At 43.7% G+C, this 21,834-nt stretch overlaps 1 protein-coding gene across 1 annotated transcript in view; it reads left to right on the top strand.

Annotated features, from left to right (window-relative positions):
- Positions 1 to 21,320, top strand: part of LOC140651122 (BDNF/NT-3 growth factors receptor-like) — a 209,422-nt gene extending 188,102 nt beyond the window's left edge. Inside the window, exons 17-18 of the mRNA XM_072860241.1 lie at positions 18,361 to 18,519; positions 19,386 to 21,320. Of these exons, the coding sequence (XP_072716342.1) occupies positions 18,361 to 18,519; positions 19,386 to 19,571 (345 nt within the window). The 3' untranslated portion in view covers positions 19,572 to 21,320. The remainder of the gene's footprint in view (positions 1 to 18,360; positions 18,520 to 19,385) is intronic.
- The last annotated feature ends 514 nt before the right edge of the window (positions 21,321 to 21,834 follow it).

Here is a 21,834-nt window from a genome sequence, read left to right as displayed (position 1 = left end):
ATTATATTTGTTAGGTTGTGTGATAAAGGTCATCTGTACACCCACAAAGGAGCACAGAGACACAATGGCAGGAGGGAGGAGCCCAAATAATACCCTGCTGGACTACTCCCAGGACCATCACAGGGGCCATCAGCCCATCAAAGGCCCATTTGCACAAGCCCAGAGGAGCACGGGGGCACACAATGGCAGGCAGGAACCCAAATTAACTCAAATTAACCCGAGGAAGGAACACTTCTTCCAGGCTCCTCTCCAGTCTGTGCCAGGAGAGCCATCAGCCCCATTTATCCAGGCGTGAAACCCATCACGATGAGTCATCGGGAGCAGCTCTGGATATCACCTTTCAGCCTAGGGGTGTGGGAAACATTATTGGGCGCACGGGAAGAGCATTTTGGGATTGCACAGGACATTATGGAATATTTAGGGGAGAAACCAAAGGCAGGAAAAAGGAGGGGTTTAGGTGATTTGGGGAAGAACAGGTGTGGGAAAATAGAGGGGTAAGGGGATAAAAAGGGCTGGTCGCATGTAAATAGTTGGCTGGTCAGTATGCTTGTGTGGCTGAGCCCTGTGCCTGATCAGTGCTGTCTTTCCTATATAATTTTATTAAATTCCTTTCTAACTCTTTCCTGGGTGAGGGCTCTCTATTCTGAGTGCAAGTGTGTGTATGGGGGGTCTGAGTGCCCTCAGACCACAGGTTGGAGAACCCATGTGTTCATGGTGCCAGCAACTGGAGTGAGGCGGGGTGGGGGAGCACTGAGTGAGTTGTGTGAATGCTAGTGAAGATCAAGCTGCACTAGCTGGTGAGTAGGTGAAGTGGCCTGGGAGTCAGGGGGGTGGGGGGGGGGTCTCCAAGGGACAGCTCTGGGTGTGAGGGCTTGTGTGTCTCTTAAGGGCGAGAACACAGGGGCGTCGGCTATTGGGACCTGGAAAGTCCTGGCCATTTATGTGTGCACGCAATGGTCTGTACCAGCAACTGGAATGGGGCTGCGGCTTTGGGGACTCATATGTCCAGATGCCAGCAACTGGGGAGGCTGGGATCCAGGAGCCAGTTTACTGGGCAGACTGAGTGTCTGAGCCCAGCTGCTGGAAGGATCCACCTTGTACATATGTATATATGTTCTCACTGGAGGACTTCCATCCTGTCCAGCCAGAAAGGGGAGCAGGATGAGGCCATTGGTACTGTCTATGTTCATGTGAGTGCTCTGAGTGTCTGTGATCTGTATGACTGGCCATGTGTATATGTGGTGTATATGTGTGCTTTTGTGTGTGCGTGCCTGCTGGGAATGCATCTTCAGCCTCACTACTGGTTGGACCTGGGGACATGGAGCAGCAACAGTCTCGCCTCTCGGGCTGTTGTATCCGGCATGATATATTTTTCTCTAACAAGATTAATTTGTTATCACTTCAAATGCAAGCATTTTCTTGCAGACAGTAAGCATGAAGGGACATCACAACATGAGGCAAACAAATGTTTTGCTAGAAATGGAGGTGGGAGTTTGGGGTTTTTTTCCAACTGATGTGTAAAATTTGATGGAGTCTGATCCTCCATTCCAAGGTGTATGTGTGATTAATTCAAATTATTTTATGACCTGCAAGATTACATTGCTAGAAATCTGGATTTAACAGGGTACCCAGAAAGGGAGGAATCTTATCAGGGCAAAGAAATAATTTTATTTTTCTTATGGTGATATAATTTTAGGAAGATAAATATCCGTTAATTAAAAATATTGGCAGATATTCTTTGATAACACATCAGTCTTGCAATTGTTTCACTGCCAATATAAATATATGTCCAAAAAAATGCAACATGAATGACAGACATGACAATTACAAATCATTTGCCCTAATGTTTTTGTCATCTACTTTTCTTATACTGCCTCAGTCCAATTACACAAAATAAAAATGTGATGTTATCTGGAGAATATAGATTCTTTCCAAATTGATTTAGCAGATGACTGTCACCAACAAGTCATTCTGAGAGGCTAACTGATAGGCTGGGCCCTTTGCAAGTTACTGTTCTGCATACAGTCCTTTCACAGCTGATTATGTTGCCAATGTTATTTTCTGACAGTGAGATTTAGTGCAGCATAGCTGGCTGGCAGTAGCCCTGCAGATTTTTCTTGCTTGTGAGCTAAGAGAAGGGCAGGGTCCTGCATTCTTGGCAGCCTGTCATATGCATGAGCTGTTTGGTTTTTGGATTCAGCAAGCAGAGTTTTAAATCATCTTTAGCAAAACAAGACACAGAGAAAAGGAGAGATAAGAATAGAGCTGAATATTTCATGTCATAATTTTGGCAGCACGTCTTGTCTTTTACATTGAAAGAACCAATGAAAAATGAAATTTTGCAGTTTTCAGTGGAATGACTTTTCCATGCTCCTTGAATATCCTCACATATTCTAGGTCTGGCTTTTCATGCCATAACAGCCTTTTTTAGATAAAAGAATCTAGCATTGAGTAATTGTGTGGGAAAAGCATATCCACGTTAAAATAAGCTCAATGCCAATGCACAGTGAGTGGAATCCACCCCTCTGCAGAAAGCCAACAGATACTACAGATAATACAGCAAACCTAACAGATACTGCTTTAGTCTACAAAATAAAGCTTATTTGTTTTAACTATACAGGCCTAATATTGCTCTTTCAGCAGAGAGAAATTCTGTTGAAAATGATCGAAAGATCCATCTTCTACCTGTTTGTATAGACACACATAGTTGTGATTTCTTACATCAATCATGCTTGGAGGAACATACAGTTTTGAACAACAAATGTTTCCATGGCAGTTTGGAGAAAAACTAAACGCTAGTTTTGGAGCTGAGCCAGCCTGTATATGCCTCCGTATTATGCAGTATTAACCCTCTTCTCCTCTGTCCTAATCAGCTTTAGTTGGTAGAATAAAACACAAAATGGAAAAGGAGGAAACTGAAGGCTGTGCAGCAGATAAAGCTGTACTACATGCAATAAGAAGGCCTTCAAATACAGCATAGCTAAAATTGCATAAACCAGGATTTTCAAAGAGAGGTTTATGCAGCTCCACTGTACAACCTGAGACTGAGGGTATGTCTAATCTGCAGGCGCTGCTAGCTCTGAAGCTATGACATGAGCTCAATGCAGACTGTGAAGCTAGCCAGAAGCATGGTGAATGCTCCTTTCTGGGGTGCACGCTTCTGTGCCTATGCTGCTCACAAAGCCCAAGCTAGCTGCTTTAAAGGTAGCTCATGTTTATATGTGTTCAGTCATGTATTAGGGATACGGAAAATGGTATTCTATTAATTTAAACAATCAGAAAAAAGATGTAAATAATGTTTATTTCCTAATTATTCCATTTAATCTGGAAGTGCTTCACAATGTTTTGAATATATTTCTTAAAAGATAAAAAGCAGCAGAAATAATAGAAAAAGAAAAAGGAATAGATCTGGATCTGTTTCAGGTTACATAAAGGCAATTATTCAGCACCTGTAGTTTAATCATTTTGTATTCTAAGTGAAACTCACAGGGGTTATGACAGCATTAAAAACTGTCTGAGGTTCTCAGAACTCCTGACTTTGGAATAATTGTAGGCCCAAAATTTTGGTAGTCCCCCTCTTCTGCCTGTTATTCTGCTGTTTCAGAGAGCCAACTCTGAGAAATGGAGGGAACTAGTTATAAGGATTAGCTTAAATATTGAGAAAATGTGGAATTTCTTTAAATAAAAAAGCAAAAATCAGTTGGAATTTGTGTCCTTTAGAGGAGAAGATGGGAAGCAATAGGTTGCAGAACTATCTGTAATTTCACATCATAAAAGACATTGGGAGTGAGCAAAAACACACAAGGGGGATAGGCTGGTCTACAAAGAAAGCTAGGTCTTAGAAGAATATAGTGAAAAGCACCAAAAAGCAGGTGGGATTGATTTTGTAAAGGATAGTAAAATAAACAAGAGAAGATACCTCAATTGTTTACATGTAAAGAGAATGAGGAGGAAAGCGGCACTGCTACAGAAATGATGATGTGGAAATGAGAATTAGTTTAGCCTGGAAACAAAATTAATTTTTGACATCAGGTCTTGAAAGGTAAGTGATGAACATGAAGATATAGGCAAGGTGGCTAATGGGACTGAGGATATGAATGCTAAACCTGAAACAGGTGTAGAAAAGTTATTCTAGAGGAATAAGGGAAATAGAGAGCCTATTTTATGAGAAGAGACTAAGGCTGTAGTTCAGCAAACTTTTTAAGCAGCATAACTGCTTAAAGGAGCAGTCAAGGAGCAGTCTCAAGTTTGTAGGCCCTGGTCCTCATGGGGGACTTCAACCACCCCGATATCTGCTGGAGAGACAACACAGCATGGCATAAGCGATCCAGGAGGTTCCTGGAGTGTATTGATGATAACTTCCTCACCCAAGTGATTGAGGAGCCAATGAGGAGAGGTGCTCCGCTGGACCTCATACTCACCAACAAGGAGGGGCTCATTGGGGATGTAAAGGTCAAAGGCAGCCTTGGCTGCAGTGACCATGAGATGGTGGAGTTGAGGATCCTGAGGGCAGGGAGGAGGATGAAAAGCAAGCTCACAACCCTGGGCTTCAGGAGAGCAGAGTTTGGCCTCTTCAAAGTTCTTCTTGGAAGAGTCCCATAGGATAAGGCCGTGGAGGGAAAAGGGGCCCAAGGAAGATGGTTAATATTCAAGGATCACCTCCTCCAAGCCCAAGAGAGGTCCATCCCAATGAATAAGAAGTCAGGCAAAAAAGCCAGGAGGCCTGCATGGATGAACAAGGAGCTCCTAGCCAAACTCAAACAGAAAAACCCGAAGCATACAGAGGATGGAAGCAGGGACAGGTAACCTGGGAGCAATACAGAGACATTGTCCGAGCACCCAGGGATGAAGTTAGAAAAGCTAAAGCCCAAATGGAATTGAATCTGGCCAGGGATTTAAAAGAAAACAAGAAGGGCTTCTTTAAGTATATAGGTGACAAAGGGCAGAAGCTTTTCTGTTACCTAAAATTTCAGTTACCCAGACTTTTCAGTCACCTGGACTCTGCAGATCATGTCAAATTCTTAATAATCAGCATGCGATACAATAATCTTAATCTAGACTCTGACTTTAAAAAGTACACAAGTCTCACTTGTTCCTCAAGTTCACTCAAGGTGAACAACGAAGGCAGTGATGGAGGCGGTGTCACAGTACTCTAGCCAACATTGAGGGTTCTCCCTCTTCCTCCCCCACCCACAGTGCGGGTGTCTGCTGTATCACACTGGGAAGCATGAAGGCCTTAGCAGTCCAGCTGCTGTTGGTTCTGCTTCAAAAACCTTTTCGATAAGCTGCTGTATTTATACCTCTCAGTTTGGGATTTTGGTCTTTATGATTTCCATAAATTAGTAGATTCTGAAGAGGCTGCCAGACAATCAATATGCAAAAATTTTGGCTGCAGGAGACAGCAAACTGCAGGTGGTAATGGCTGCATAATGATCTTTATCTCTTCTTGTCCATTGTGTCCTGCCTATGTGTTGCTCTCGCTTTGACCTAATGGCGCTGCTCCCAGCATACATCAGGCCTTAGCATGAGCTGTGTGTTAGCCAAAATCTGAGCAGGAGTTGAGTGAACAGTCACAGGAGGCATCCCTGACTACCGGGGGATCACGGGTTTTGCCGTCCAGAATATCTCATGTGCTGTTACACTTCCCTGTTCCATAACGGGTGTCACCATATCCTGGCAACAATGCTGTACCAGGTGTCAGGAGCAGGGGGGTACTGATCACACTGGACATCCATAAGTCCATGGGCTCTGATGGGATGTACCCACGAGTGCTGAGGGAACTGGCAGATGTTATTGCAAGGCATCTTTGGTCAATCACGGAGACTGGGAGAAGTGCCCAAGGACTGGAGGAAAGCAAATGTCACTCATCTTCAAGAAAGGCATGAAGGAGGACCGAGGGAACTACAGGCCAGTCAGCCTCTCCTTGATCCCTGGGAAGGTGATGGAGCAACTAATGCTGGAAACCATTTCCAGGCACATGAAGGACAAGAAGGCCATCAGGAATAGTCAGCATGGATTCACCAAGGGAAAGTCATGCTTGACCAACTTGATAAACTTCTATGATGAAATGACTGGCCTGGTAGACGAGGGGAGAGCAGTGGATATTGCCTACCTGGACTTCAGGAAGGCTTTCAACACCATCTCCCATAAGATCCTCATGGAGAAGCTGTTGATGTATATGGGCTGGATGAGCAGACAGTGAGGTGGATCGAAAGCTGGCTGAACAACTAGGCCCAGAGGGTGTTGATCAGTGGCACGAAGTCTAGCTGGAGGACAGTAACTAGCAGTATACCCCAAGGATCAATACTGTGTCCAGTCCTGTTTAACATCTTCATTAATGATCTGGATGAGTGTACCCTCAGGAAGCTTGCTGATGACACAAAACTGTGAGGAGTGGATGGTATGCCAGAGGGTCATGCTGTCATCCAGAGAGACCTCAACAGGTTGCAGAAATGGGCTGACAGGAACCTCATGAAGTTCAACAAGGAGAAATGCAAAGTCCTGCACCTGGGGAGGAACAGCCCCATGCACCATTACATGCTGGGGGGCACCCATCTGGAAAGCAGCTTGGCAGAAAAGGCCCTGGGGGTCCTGGTGGACACCAAGCTGACCATGAGCCAGCAATGTGCCCTCGCAGCAAAGAAGGCTAATGGTATCCTGGGATGCATTAGGAGGAGTGTTGCCAGCAGGTCGAGGGAGGTGATCCTTCCCCTCTACTCAGCACTGGTGAGGCCACACCTGGAGTCCTGTGTCTAGTTCTGGGCTCCCCAGTACAAGAGAGACATCCAACGAAGGGCCACTAAGATAAGGGGGATTAAGGGACTGGAGCATCTCTCTTATGAGGAAAGACTAATAGAGCTGGGACTGTTTAGCCTGGAGAAGAGAAGGCTCAGGGGAGATCTCATCAGTGTATATAAATACTTGAAGGGAGGGTGCAAAGAAGATTGAGCCAAGCTCTTGTCAGTGGTGCCCAGTGACAGGACCAGAGGCAATGGGCACAAACTGAAACACAGGAGGTTCTGTCTGAACATCAGGAAACACTTTTTTACTGTGAGGGTGACTGAGCTCTGGAACATGTTGCCCAGGGAGGTTGTAGTGTCTCCCTCCTCGGAGATATTCAAAAGCCACCTGGACATGTTCCTGGGCAATTGTCTCTAGGTGGCCCTGCTTGAGCAGGGGTGTTGGACCAGATGACCTCCAGAGGTCACTTCCAACCTCAACCAGTCTGTGATTCTGTGATAAGCCAAACCTGCTGCTGAAAGAAAAGGTCCTGCTATTTTGCTACTCCCAGCAGCTAATTCCTGCATCATCCTCTTTTTTGCACCAGCACAAGTGTTTCTGCAGCCACTGAACAAACTGCATTGATGAAACAATCCAGCTGAAAAATAGCCATTTTTTCCTGGTTGTGGGGAGAACAGGATACTTTTCTGAAGAGAAGTGCTAGAGCATTTCTGCTTAAAATCTATGCTGATGGAGAGTCTAAAATAGCTGTGCTATATGAATGCATCAGAAAGGTAAATAAACATGAGGAAAAAAACTGCTTAAACTGAAGGATGATGTTTGCATAAGAACAAATGAGTATGAGTTGGCCATGAAATAATTTGAGCAAAAGATTTGAAGAATGTTTCTAACCATCAGAGGAATGAGGTTCTTGGACAGTCTGTGAACAAAGATACTGGGGAGAAAGCTGTCATCTTAAGGTGATACTGAACAATTTATGAAAGGAATTATGTGATGTAGGTGAACTATGTAATAGGATGGAAGTGGACCTGAGGACTCAGGATGCCCCTCGCAGTTCTTAGCTGGTCCCTTGAAGTGCATTAAAAAAACAAAGCTACTATTTGTGTCAGAAAGTTTTATTTCAGCAGAGTGTCAGCATGAATAGCAGTTTCAAGTGTAGATACTTCATTTTGTCAGGATCAGTTCACCCCATCTTTAGTTTGCACAGAATATTCATAGAGTTACTAGCATATGTGAAAGCTTACAGTGGCCAATTTTCACAGGAAGGAAAAAGTTTTGAAGAGAAAATATTTCTTGGTATTGTTTGAGCATAGGCAGAGCCAATATTGCTTTTTCTTTGTCTTTTCCCAATGTCCCACATTTATCATAAGGTAAAGTCCAGAGAAAAAATAAAGGATGAAAACATGTAGATAGTTCTTCTTGTACTCCATCTGTATCTCTTCTTTTTTCTTCACCTTATCATTTCTTTCAAGAAGGGTGATGATTTGAACTTATCTATTCAGCTCATGCCCATTTCAAAAACATGAGTGGCTTCTGATTGTGACAAGGTTTAGCACAACCCTTTCTGGCTCAACGAGACAGAAGTTACCTCTCAGGTCAGCTTTGAATACAAAGTTGTAAGAAAGTAGAGGCTTTCATACTGAATTAGACCAGTGTTTTCACTTGAGTTTTAAAGTAGTGCAAATATTACTATGTATTGGTCATTGCATACTGTATGCCTTGCTCCATACTTGTTTCATAGAGAACATGAACCAATTAGAACCTTAGCTGCAGTCTAGAGCTTTAGCACATGTTTTGTGATGGCAGCCATACAGTAGTCCAGTACTGATATGACAAACAGGACATTCATCTCAGTCTTCTTGAGTCTTGCATGCTAGAGAGAGGGAAATGGCCTGAAGGCTAATCTCCCTGCTGGATATAATAGTAGAAGATGTAAAATGAACCTTATTTCTGTTATTCTCAAAAGGTCAAAGGTATTTTTGTCTCACTTCACCTTTCCCTGACACACCTAGCAAAATAGTATTCTGTTAGAGAGGATGTGATGAAAGTTGCCTTAAAGTCCATTTCATGATTTCATCCTGTCTTCCTTTGCTGAGACTGGGACCAGGGTGAATAGCACTGAGAGAAGTCGCTCAATTTCCAGCAGATATCTGGGTGCATTGTTCTAGTCTTGCTCTTCATTGCAAATGCTGGGGACCTGGAGCAGCAGGAAGCACAAGTCTCAAGGTGGCAGTGGAGATTTTGCTTCACATTGAAATCCCATAGAGTATCTTTGGTAAGCTATAATTTTAATTAAATAGGTTGATCCCCCACCTTTTACAGAGTAACTACTGAATTTAAAAGTACTCTGGATACTTACGGGGACAGACAGGTTAAATTATAATTATTACCAAGCAACTATTTAATGACTACTACCCTCTGAATAACAAATCCCCCACCCCCATGAAACACAAACAAAAAAAGTTTGCTTGTCATTCCAGAACTCTTCTGGCATTCAACTCATAACTTGCAAGTTCCAGCCATTCACCTCAATGCTTTCTTCTGCTTTATAGAAAAAACCCCCTCTTCTTTATTGTTTCCAGTATGTCAGACTTAGGTCATGAAATTAAGAGACACAGATACTCATTTGTTTCCAATAGGTTTTGGTTTGTAAACACTCAAATTGGTTCTTTCATGTGCATGAAAGGAGGCGCCGGGGGGGGGGGGGGGGAAGGTGTGTGTGTGCACACGCAAACCTGTGCATTATTATTATTCTTATGGAGATGGATTGCCAAACACTTTACAACATAAGAGGTCCTTGTGACCTTCTCCACCGCATTGCTTAGAACTGGGCTTGCATGACTGCCCGAGGCACAGTAGCACAAAGCTGGGAAGAGCTTGGTTCCTACATCAGTATCTGGAGAAAGCCAGGCTATGTTCTCTCCCACCACAGCTCTCCTGTTGTATTCCTACCAGAGCAGCTTATCTATCCTCCTGGGGATCTGTTGCCGTGAAAAGCCGAAATCAGGACTCAGTAGTCGGGATGACTATTAAGCAGGTATTCTTTATTGCAGCGCTGGGGATTGCTCCGCCACAAGTGCTCCGCCAGGTTAGCACAACACATCAGTTCATATACAGAAAAATCATACATATTCATCCGATTTCCTGAAAAGGGCAGTTTTATGGTGATGAGTTCCCGGAATTCATTTACATAGTCCAAGCATGCGCAGTAAAATTAGGGTTAGGGTCTTTTCACCCTCCCGGTGGTCTTCCATAGTCTTCCTCACGTTGTCCACTAGTTGAACTTTGGGCTTCCTTTGTCCATATATAGTCATTGAGTTAGCTCATCAGTCCTTGGGCCTGGGAATGTTACAAGGGGGTCGATTTAAGCTAGTTCTTTGGTGCTTATCTTTGGCACAATCGTCCTGAGTTCCTGTTATCAGTGATTTAATTAGGAAGCCTAACGAGCTTGCTCAAGGCCTGCTTAGTCCTATCAGGTAAGAAGTCACAGGAAATGTCCCACCATCAACTCTGCTCAGCAGGTAACCAAAACTATCTTTGCAGGGGAAGAGAACAAAAGAGAACAAGGATGCGAGTGAAACTAAAAAAAAGCAAGTCTATGTATCACAGTAAGGTCTTAGTCAGGGATTGTCAGGGATTTAACCCTTTCAGATCCCACATGGGACAAAGTCCATCCTTTCTCTTGACAGTTGGCAAAGAGGCAACAGAATTAGGTTTGCCATAACCACTACCCCAAGGCTTGGTCCCAGTGATGACCCATTCTACATTCTTCTAGTAGAGCAATTTGAAGATAGCCAAGTCTTATAGCCAAGGACCCAGGTGTCTCTGCTGCAGTTGTGAACCTTCCAGGGTCAAATCCTATTGCTGGCATGTTGGGGGGGGGCTTTTGAGCTTCACTGCTGGAAATTGCTCCAAACATTTATATGGCAGATTCAGGGCATCTGGAGTCTCGATTTCCACGTCAGCCGGGCTCCTCTGCTTGGAGCCTGCAGTTCAGGAGGAGACAGGAGGGTGAGCAAAAGAAAGTCATTAAATGTACCAATTATTATGCAGGGCCAGGGCTGCCATTGCAGGGAGCACTTGCAAAAGCAAGCAGTGGTGGGGGTGTCCCGACAGCAGGGCAGATCAGGGGAAGATGGATTTGCCAGCTATAGCTGAGAGGAGCTGAATGACAGCTGCCTGTTGCACTGGCAGCAGCATGCCCACTAAGGGAGGGCACCGTGCTGGACACGCACCTTCTCTCCTACAGCTGTGCTTTCTGCATAACTCACACCCTCCAAACTAAACACCCCAGAAATAGAGAAACCGCAGGAACAGGGGCAAAAATTATGAAGACCCTCTGAAACTGTTGCATTTGATAATAGGTTAGATAGTATAGTGACATTCAGCTGGGGAACTAGAGAGAAAGGGAAGCTAACTCAGATTATGAGGGGTTTTTTTCTGCAGTCAATTAGCTTGTAACACATGGCAGAATGTGAATTTTAGAAAAGATGCAGCCTGGAGACTAAGATGCATTTTCATGGGAAAAGAAGACAGGGCTTTGGCAGTTTGGAAAATTAAGTGAGGCTGAGTGGCATGCTCTCCTCCCCTGTAGAGCATACAGTTTCTGTTGGACACAGTCTTTTTCTTCATTTCTTGCCCTAGTCTGCTTTTTTTAGGTTTATCTGCTCTGTTAAATGGTTGCAGTATTTTGTCCTGGGTTGACATTTCAGTCAGGGCTGCATGTATTTTATGCAGCTGTACAGCAGATATAAATACTTTGTGATGTTTCTGAATAAACAATGCAATATAACAGTCAGAGATCATTACAGGGATTAATTCCACTGCACTATATGCATGCTGAAATATTTATCTCTAAAAGGAAAGCATTCTAGGTATCTTAATATGACATTGACTGGTGCAATTTCAGATTTCAGAAAATTTTTTTGACAGATGCAACAACTGCTGATCACTTTCCCTATCATTTCACTTTCAGTGGATAGAATCTGCCTAGAGAAATTTCAGAAGGACTCACCTATTAATTAATCATTTTGTTGTTGCCTATTTTTATTTAGTCTGTCAGATAATCTATCCCCTTCCCAATATATGTTTGTTTCCTATAGTATCTTTCAGTGTTTTATCTGTGATTCAGTTGTTTTAAGACATGGTTTATTGGTCTTGTGTGAAGCATTGTTTGTTTGTTTTTTCCCCATTAATCCCTATAAAACAAGCCTTCCCTCAGTACAGACCTTAAGCATCTGAGTTGTGTGTGGAAGAGTTTTGGGCAAGGGAAGAACTCCTCCCGGAATTCCTCCTAGGAAGTGAAAATGGAAATAATGCAGAGAGCATCGGTGTTGCATAGGAGCTCGTCTTCATGCTCCTGCCAGCCTGTCGCTGTGTCACACTGCCTGAGACCTGAAACACACTGGGAGTTCCCTGGATGTTGGGCTCCCTCATACCCAAGGAGGTGCCACTCTGCAGGAACCTGCCCTAGAAAAGCATCACAGTCCCCTCCATCTTAAGTTACTTAAGCTGAATGCAAATAAATACATAAATAAACTTTTTTTCCTAAACTTTTCATTCTAGTTTCTAACCAACTTACTGTTCCTAATATGTCACATTCTGACTAGATCACATCAATTAATAAATCCACTCAAGTACTTTTAAAATAGTCTAACTAGCTCAGCTAGAATAGAATAGAATAGAATAAAATAAAATAGAATAGAACAGTATAGTTCAGTTGGAAGGGACCTACAACAACCATCTAGTCCAACTGCCTGACCACTTCAGGGCTGACCAAAACTTAAAGCATGTTATTAAGGGCATTGTCCAAATGCCTCTTAAACACGGACAGGCATGGGGCATCAACCACCTCTCTAGGAAGCCAGATCCAGTGTTTGACCACCCTCTTGGTAAAGAAGTGTTTCCTAATGTCCAGTCTGAACCTCCCCTGATGCAGCTTTGAACCATTCCCATGCGTCCTATCACTGGATACCAGGGAGAAGAGATCAGCACCTCCCTCTCCACTTCCCCTCCTCAGGAAGCTGTAGAGAGCAATGAGGTTGCCCCTCAGACGCCTTTTCTCCAAACTAGACAAACCCAGAGTCCTCAGCCGCTCCTCATAGGACATTCCTTCTAGCCCTTTCACCAGCCTTGTTGCCCTCCTCTGGATGCATTCAAGGATCTTAACATCCTTTTTAAATTGTGGGGCCCAGAACTGCACACAGTACTCAAGGTGAGGCCACACCAACGCTAAATAAAGCAAGATAATCACCTCTTTTGACCAGCTGGTTATACTGTGTTGAGTGCGTCCCAGGATGCAGTTTGCCCTCTCGGCTGCCAGGGCACACTGCTGACTCCTGTTGAGCCTGCTGTCAACCAGCACCCCCAGATCCCTTTCTGCAGGGCTGCTCTCCAGCCACTCCTCTCCCAATTTATACTTGTGCTCAGCATTACTCCATCCCAGGTGCAGAATCCAGTATTTCATAGAATCATAGAATATCTCAGGTTGGAAGGGACCCATAAGGATCATCGAGTCCAACTCCCTGCTCCTCGCAGGACTACCTAAAACTAAACCATATGACTAAGAGCGTCGTCCAGATGCTCCTTGAACTCCAACAGGCTTGGTGCTGTGACCACTTCCCTGAGGAGCCTGTTCCAGTGACCAACCACCCTCTCAGTGAAGAACCTTTTCCTAATGTCCAATCTGAACTTCCCCTGATGCAGCTAAATTCCATTTCCTCATGTCCTATCGCTGGTCACCAGAGAGAGGAGATCAGCACCTCCCCCTCCACTGCCCCTCTTGAGGAAGTTGTAGACTGCAATGAGGTCACCCCTCAGCCTTCTCTTCTCTAAGCTGAACAAACCAAGTGATCTCGGCCACTCCTCATAAGTCTTGCCCTCGAGGCCTTTCACCATCTTGGTTGCCCTCCTCTGGACACACACTAATAGTTTGATGTCCTTCTTATATTGAGGTGCCCAAAACTGCACCCAGTACTCAAGGTGGGGCCGCACCAGTGCAGTGTAGAGTGGGACAATCACCTCCCTCGACCGGCTAGCTATGCAGTGCTTGATGCACCCCAGGACACGGTTGGCCCTTTTGGCTGCCAGGGCACACTGTTGACTCATATTCAATTTGCCATCAACCCAAACCCCCAGATCTCTTTCCGTGGAGCTGCTCTCCAGCCTCTCGTCCCCCAATTTGTATGTATAACCAGGATTACCCTGTCCCAGGTGGGGAATCCAGCACTTGCTCTTGTTAAATTTAATCCAGTTGGTGATTGCCCAGCTCTATAGTCTATCCAGATCTCTCTGTAAGGCCTCTCTACCCTCGAGGGAGTCCACAGCTCCTCCTAGTTTAGCATCATTGGCAAACTTACTTAATGTACATTCGATTCCTGTGTCCATTTATAAAAACATTAAAGAGCACCGGCCCTAAAATTGAGCCCTGGGTGCACCCCACTGGTGACTGGCTGCCAGCCTGATGTAACCCCATTTACTATAACCCTTTGAGCCCGACCCGTCAGCCAATTGCTCACCCAACATATTATGGACTTGTCTAGCTGTGTGCTGGACATTTTGTCCAGAAGGATACTGTGAGAGACAGTATCAAAAGCTTTGCTAAAATCCAAAACCAGCACATCTACTGGCTTCCCTTGGTCAACTAGATGGGTGACCTTGTCATAAAAGGAAATTAAGTTGGTTAAGCAGGACTTTCCCCTTGTGAACCTGTGCTGGCTATGACCAATGACTGCATTGTCTCTCAAGTGTTTTTCAATAGCTCCCAGAATAACCTTCTCCATAATTTTACCAGGCACTGAAGTGAGACTGACAGGTGTGTAATTACCAGGGTCTTCCTTCTTACCCTTCTTGAAAATTGGGACAACATTTGCCAGCTTCCACTCGACTGGGACCTCTGCAGACTCCCAAGACCCTTGAAAAATAATGGAGAGAGGTCCCGTGATGATATCAGCCAGCTCTTTCAGTACCCTGGGATGAATCCCATCCAGTGCAGCATGTACCTGCTCATCTCACAGTTGGACAACTTGTCCAGAAGGATGCTGTGAGGGGCAGTATCAAAAGCCTTCCTAAAATACAGAAAAACTACATCCACCGCCTTCCCTTCATCCACTAGGTGGGTGACCTTATTGTAGAAGGATAATAAATTAGTTAAACAGGACTTTCCCTTTGTGCACCCATGTTGACTGTGCCTGATGATTGCATTGTCCTTTAAATGCCTTTCAATAGCACCCAGTATGATCTTCTCCATAATTTTTCCAGGTAATGACATTAGGCTAACAGGTCTGTAGTTTCCTGGGTCTTCCCTCACACTCTTCTTGTAAACTGGAATAACACTGATGAGCTTCCAGTCAGCGGGGATCTCCCCAGACTCCCAAGACCTTTGGTAGATGATGGAGAGGGGTCCTGCTGTAACATCCGCTAGCTCCTTCAGTACTCTGGGATGAATCCCATCAGGCCCCATGGACTTGTGAACATTCAGCTGGTACAGCTGGTCCCTTACAATTTCAGTGTCCACAAATGGAAAGTCATTGTTCCCACACTCATGGTCCTCCAACTCAGAGGACCGAGGAGCCCAGGGTCTAACAGTATTATTAAAGCCTGAGGCAAAAAAAGCATTGAATGCCTCTGCTTTTTCTTCATCCCTATTTGTCAGGTGATGATCTGTGCTGGTTTCGGCTGGGATAGAGTTCATTTTCTTCATAGTAGCTAGTATGGGGCTATGTTTTGGATCTGTGCTGGAAGGAGTGTTGATAATACAGGGATGTTTTTGTTATTGCTGAGCAGTGCTTACACACAGTCAAGGCCTTTTCTGCTTCTCACCCCACCCCACCAGCAAGTAGGCTGGGTGTCCTGGTTTTGGCTGGGATAGAGTTAATTTTCTTCCTAGTAGCTGGTATAGTGCTGTGTTTTGGATTTTAGTATGAGAGTAATATTGATAAGGTCACGCAGGTAAAACCGTAGGGTGCCCCGTGGTGTGTACCCTCTATATCCTCTCTCTTGAGCAGAGGAACCCTGACTCCTAATGGCTGAGATACTGGTCCGTACAGGTGGAAAGTAGGACCTATCTTCTTTGAGTCGCTGGACCTTCTGGGACAGTTTCTCCACAGCTGAGACAAGGGAGGAGGAAGAGATACTTTCTTTGTATTCCCGGAGCTGGCTAGCCGCTTCATCCACTGTTGGACCCTCTCCATCTTTCCTGGTCAGTATTGCCAATGAGTTGGCACACGACGATGGTGCATTCCGTACCAACTTCCTCCACATGGGTCGTGTGCACTGGACCTCATCTGGATCTTTGGGTAACTGCTCGTTGTCCAGGTCACCATAAATCACCTCCAGCACGGCTAATTCTCTCAGGTACTGGATACCTTTCTCCATGGTGGTCCATTTCCCAGGGCGATATACAACATCTTCCTTGAAGGGATATCTTTCCTTCATAGCTGACAGGAGTTGCCTCCAGAGGCTGAGGGCTGGTGCCCCTTTTCCAATCGCTTTGTCAATGCCCCCTTCCCTAGAAAGGGATCCCAGCTGTTTGGCTTCGTTACCCTCTAATTCCAGGCTACTGGCCCTGTTATCCCAGCATCGGAGCAGCCAGGTGACAATGTGCTTGCCTGGATGATGGCTGAAATCTTTTCGCATATCTCGCAGCTCACTTAGGGATAGGGATTGGGTAGTTTCTGTCTCATCCACAAGTTCTTCCTCTTCCTCTCCTTGTGATGGCCCTGCTCTTTCATCTTCCCTTTCTAAACAAGTTTACTTTTGCTTCCAGGATTTCTTCTTGTGTATAGGGGCGACTGATACTGACATGGGCTGGTTCCCTGGTTGAACTGCATTATCCATCACAGGGGGGCTGGAATACCCGCAGTGCCTGTCACAGGGGGGGCTGGAGTGACCACAGTGCCTGTCACAGAGGGGGACTGGAATAGCCGCAGTGCCTGTTGCAGGGGGGGCTGGAGTAGCTGCAGTGTCTTTCGTTTTGTCACCAGATCCTTGAGGCTTCTGAATAGTGTTGAACAGGGCTCGGTAGGCATGGGCCAGGCCCCAGCACATTGCAGTGATTTGGATCTCCTTAGAATTGTCAGGGTGACAACATACTTTTTCCAAATATTCTACTAATTTTTCAGGATCCTGCACTTGTTCAGGGGTGAAGTTCCAAAACACTGGAGGTGCCCACCTTCCTAGGTGTTTGCCCATGCTGTATCCCACACACCCTGCCACTCATAACTCTCCGGCCTTGGGGCAGATGTCTGGATGATATTCTTAAATTGCTTACTAACCTTGGACAAAACCGAAACAATATTCCCAAGCAATACCAATAGATGTATCTTAACTACCCAAGGATGTTCAAGATACTGAAAAGTTATTGTAACAAAGGAGGAAACATTGTAGAAGAAAGTAGCGAAGGTGCCATTCTGCATTTCCTCCATAAAACACCTCTCAGAGGAAGAAGTATAATTGCTAATTGTCTCCACGAGGTGGTACCCGACATACAGTAATGGTTTCAGTACAGCACTTAGATACCAAAATAAACCCAAGGTCACTGTTTTAATAACAAATCTCACAGGCAAAACATCACCAATTAAAGCAGAGCACAGCAAACTGCAAAAACCAACACCGATCTTTAACATGTACAGCAAAAAAATGAGCATGGTGCAGATCAGGTAAACCAATATCGAGAACAGATGAATCAATATCGTGGCCCGCAACTACTAACAGACCTAAATTCCTTAATACGCTCTGGTTAATCTGTTATTATCTCAAACCCTTTGAGCCCCATGTTGGGCGCCAAAAAGGACTGTTGTGGTTTAGCCCCAGTCGGCAATTAAGTATCACACAGCCGCTCGCTCACCCTCCCCCCCGGTGGGATGGGGGAGAGAATTGGAAGAGCAAAAGTAAGAAAACTTGTGTGTTGAGATAAGAACAGTTTAATAATAGGAATAATAATAGGAGGAATAATAATAATAATAATAATAATAATAATAATAATAATGAATTGTAATGAGAAGGAAAACAACAAGAGAGCAAGAGAGGAACAAAACCCGAGGGAAAAAAAAACAGTGATACAACCGTTCACCACCTGCCGACCGACGCCCAGGCAGTCCCCGAGCATCGGCCACTAACCCCCAGCCAACTCCCCCCAGTTTATATACTGAGCATGACATCATATAGTATGGAATAGCCCTTTGGTCAGTTTGGATCAACTATCCTGGCTGTGCCCCCTCCCAGTTTCTTGTGCACCTGAGAAGTCCTTGACCAGTGGAAACACCACTTAGCAACAGCCAAAACAGCAGCGTGTTATCACTATTATTCTCATACTAAAATCCAAAACACAGCACTATACCAGCTACTAGGAAGAAAATTAACTGTCCCAGCCGAAACCAGGACAGTTTATACTTCAGAAACAATTTCTTTGGAGATTTTATTGAGAAATCTATCATGGTAGTGATCACCATTCGGGAGAGAGGAGGTTGGATCACAGCTCTCTAGTTCTTACAAGCTCTTTAAAGTGAATGGCAGCAGATGGGAAAAAAGAAAATGTGGATTTCCCTGGTTTAGCCTCTCAATACTCTTCCTGGAGGTCTGAAGGAATTATTTCTAACTCTTTCTTTTTTTTTTCCTCAGGTTGGAGGTCACACAATGCTGCCTATTCGTTGGATGCCTCCAGAAAGTATCATGTACAGGAAGTTCACCACAGAAAGTGATGTCTGGAGCCTGGGGGTCGTATTATGGGAAATCTTTACCTATGGCAAACAGCCATGGTATCAGCTCTCAAACAATGAGGTGAGTGTATTATATTTTCAAATTGCATAAAGGAGGGTGGCATTTTAACTGATGGTATGGCTTCTCTAGGGAAAGGACAATAGCAAATTTATTTAGTAAAAGCAATAACCCTGATATAATGTATTTATGGTATTGTCGCAAACTTTGTGGTTGAAGTTCTTCTTTTTCACCCTTTTCTCCCCAGGTTGGATGGAAGTTATCCAAGTAGGACTATACCAATTTGGGATGTAGCTTCTTCCTTTGTATAGGATAGTCTGCTCTGGGTGTTGAGAAAGACCATGAGGCAATAAAAAAGAGCTTACCTGTCTCCCAAACTGGCATTGGGTGATTTCAGTTACATATCAGGAAATGTCATTGTCATGAAGTGGTTGTTCTAAAACATTCTTGAATAGATTGAAGGAATCTGGAGATCTCTTCATACCTGGGAAACCAAAAGTAATCCCTTTCCAGAGATTAGCCATGGTGGTACTCATAAAGTGTAAGGAGGGAGGGAGAGGTGCTCTATGTGAGATGATTGAAACATCTTACTTCTGAGATGAGGTGAGATAGATTGATAGACAAGTAGGGGACGTATGGTATTGCTTCCCTACCACCATTCCCTCATGAATGGAAGGGGTAACATGGGTTAACGTAACATCACATCACATCAGTCAAGGTATTGCTCCTTGACATCCTACATTATGGTGATTTTTCCAGATCATATCCCACTGCCTGTACATCTACCTAGAAATGTAGCTGTTCTGCAGAGGTGGCCAGGTGACTGCCACCAGTGAGGCTGCTGTGGCTATCAGCAGCTAGCTCTTCCATGGGTGAGGCCTACGTAATTGGCATGGCTACACTGATCCTTTCCTTGTGATTTCTCATAGGTGATTGAGTGCATCACTCAGGGTCAAGTGCTGCAGCGACCTCGCACGTGCCCCAAGGAAGTATATGAGTTGATGCTGGGCTGTTGGCAAAGGGAGCCTCACATGAGGCTCAACATCAAAGAAATCCATTCCCTCCTCCAGAACTTGGCTAAGGCATCTCCAGTTTACCTGGATATTTTAGGCTAAAACATCCTAGCATTTCTTCTTATGGTCTGTGTGAATGAATGTGTTCAACTGCCACTGAACTCCATTAAAATGTGTTCTTAACTTTGACAGTATTAATGACAAAGATATGGAGAAGCTTTCAAAGGGCAAGCAATGTGCACTTCTCCATCTATAGGCACAGTATTGACTTTTTAGACATTACTGAAATGTATCTTCACTGTCTCTTTCAGTTTCTATCATTTTTCCTCTCTCTAATCAATTTGGCTTCTGCATTATTGTAACTCTGCATAGACAAAGGCCTTAAAAACTTGATCTGTTATATCAGCAGACTCTCCAGTTCGCCCACCACAACTAACAATGCCTTGTTGTATTCATGCCTTTGATGTGGATGAAAAAAGGGAAAAATATATTTGACTCGAACTTTGTGATTTCTGCTGTACAGATACCAGGAGTCTCTTTGTATTCACCTCAATTTTTTTGCTTCAGCATGTGGGTGGAAAAAGACTAATGTTCTCTACACAAAGCATATTTCTTGCAGAGACAAAGCTAGATGGAATGAAAACAGCACTTATGTGATCCACTATCTGAAGGAACTATGGGATCAGATGGCATCCAACCCCACTAAAAAAACACTGAAACAATTTGATGGAAGGCAAGAGGTGGTTTAGCACTTTCCTTGGACAGTCTTTCTGAGGAGTAAAGGGATTGTTCGAGGAGGTGTATGGCCAGCATTTTTCATTGCCAGATACAAGTCTATGGTAAAAGGGAAAAAGATATTGTCTGTGCTGCACACAATTATGTTACAAAATGATGAACAAAACACATGCCCTTATTTTTTCTTCTAGTAGGATATTGGTATGCCACTGGTATAAAAATGTTCTCCAGCTAGTCTTTGGTAATAAAGGATGATGCTAGGCTTATTAATGTACAGGATTATTTCAGGATCAAGTGTTTAAACTAAGGATTTTGTTAAGATAGGGCAAGCTATAGATGCTGGGGCAGGTGTATCTTATATGGTGCTTGTCCAGCAGCATATTCCTTCCTTCCTCAATACTTTTGGTTTTTTAACTCTGCAAGCAAAACTGTGCATGGTATTTGTTGATTAATGCCCTTTGTGCAGAAATTAATGTCTCATCTTGTAGTACACCCTTGTGCTAACTCATATATATATATATATATATAAACCTCATATAGCTAACTCATAATAGCATAAGTTATATTTCATTAGAAGGGGCTAATGGAGGACACATTTACAATGCTACAGATACAATAGACTGATATTACATGAATAATCTAAAGCACAGAGATCACTGGTTATGTTTGAGCCATGGTGGGGGATAGAGTGAGATCCCTGGACAAAATAAATATGACTCTGAGATTATGGCTTACTATTCGGAGTGCAAAGACCCTGAATTCAGCACCATGTTTGTGTCAATGCTAGTGCTGTCATTCCCAACATCCACCTTTAAAAAAATTATTTCTTTTTTATTGTATGGGCATCATACATATACAGCATTTGCATGGCCACTGTGTTGATGACAAATGCATGGGTATATCTGTTGTTTTTCAAACTGGAAGTTGAAGATTTCAAATGTAGAGGTAGGATTATTTTTAATATGAGTTCTTACAAATGAAAACCTACCTTACCTAGTCCTCAAGACTTTTGCCTCCCTCTGTGAGGGGGCATAGCTGCAAAAAAGTGATCTTTCTTTTCTTTTTCTCTTTTTGTTTTTTTCTTATTGACATGAGCCAGATCAAATAGTCTTTCATCTTTGTGTTGGGAGTATTGTATTTAATAAATTAAGCATTTTATTTTTGCAAGTGTTCACATAATATTCTTAATATATAATTTACTTGCATATATTATTTATTGAGGCACTTTAGGTTTTTCCTTCAGAAGCTTTTAGAGATAGCTCATAAATATTTTGAACATTTTCAAAAGAAAACAGTTCACTGGACAGTGGTGGATTTTTACCCTTCTCAATGTCATTGAAAAGGCAGCATTACAAATAAACATGAGAATATAACTATAAAGCCATACTCAGTTTTTCTTTAATAAACTAGATGTTATTTCTTAACCAGTACTGAACTGGAAACACACAAAAAGTCTAAGGAAGATTCCTACAAAATTGGCCTTAAAATTTTACTAGACTGTCTTAGAAGTTCACATAGAAAACTAGATAAAGACTGAGCATCCAGTGAAACCGATGCTCTGGGAATCTGATTTTTATATTTTAAAGGAATTTGCAAATAATTTTCAACATAACAGCAGCAGAGAAGGAAG

Source organism: Ciconia boyciana, chromosome 4 (genome assembly GCF_034638445.1).
Source record: "Ciconia boyciana chromosome 4, ASM3463844v1, whole genome shotgun sequence".
NCBI classification, from domain to species: domain Eukaryota; kingdom Metazoa; phylum Chordata; class Aves; order Ciconiiformes; family Ciconiidae; genus Ciconia; species Ciconia boyciana.
This window is presented reverse-complemented; position numbering and strand designations above follow the sequence as displayed.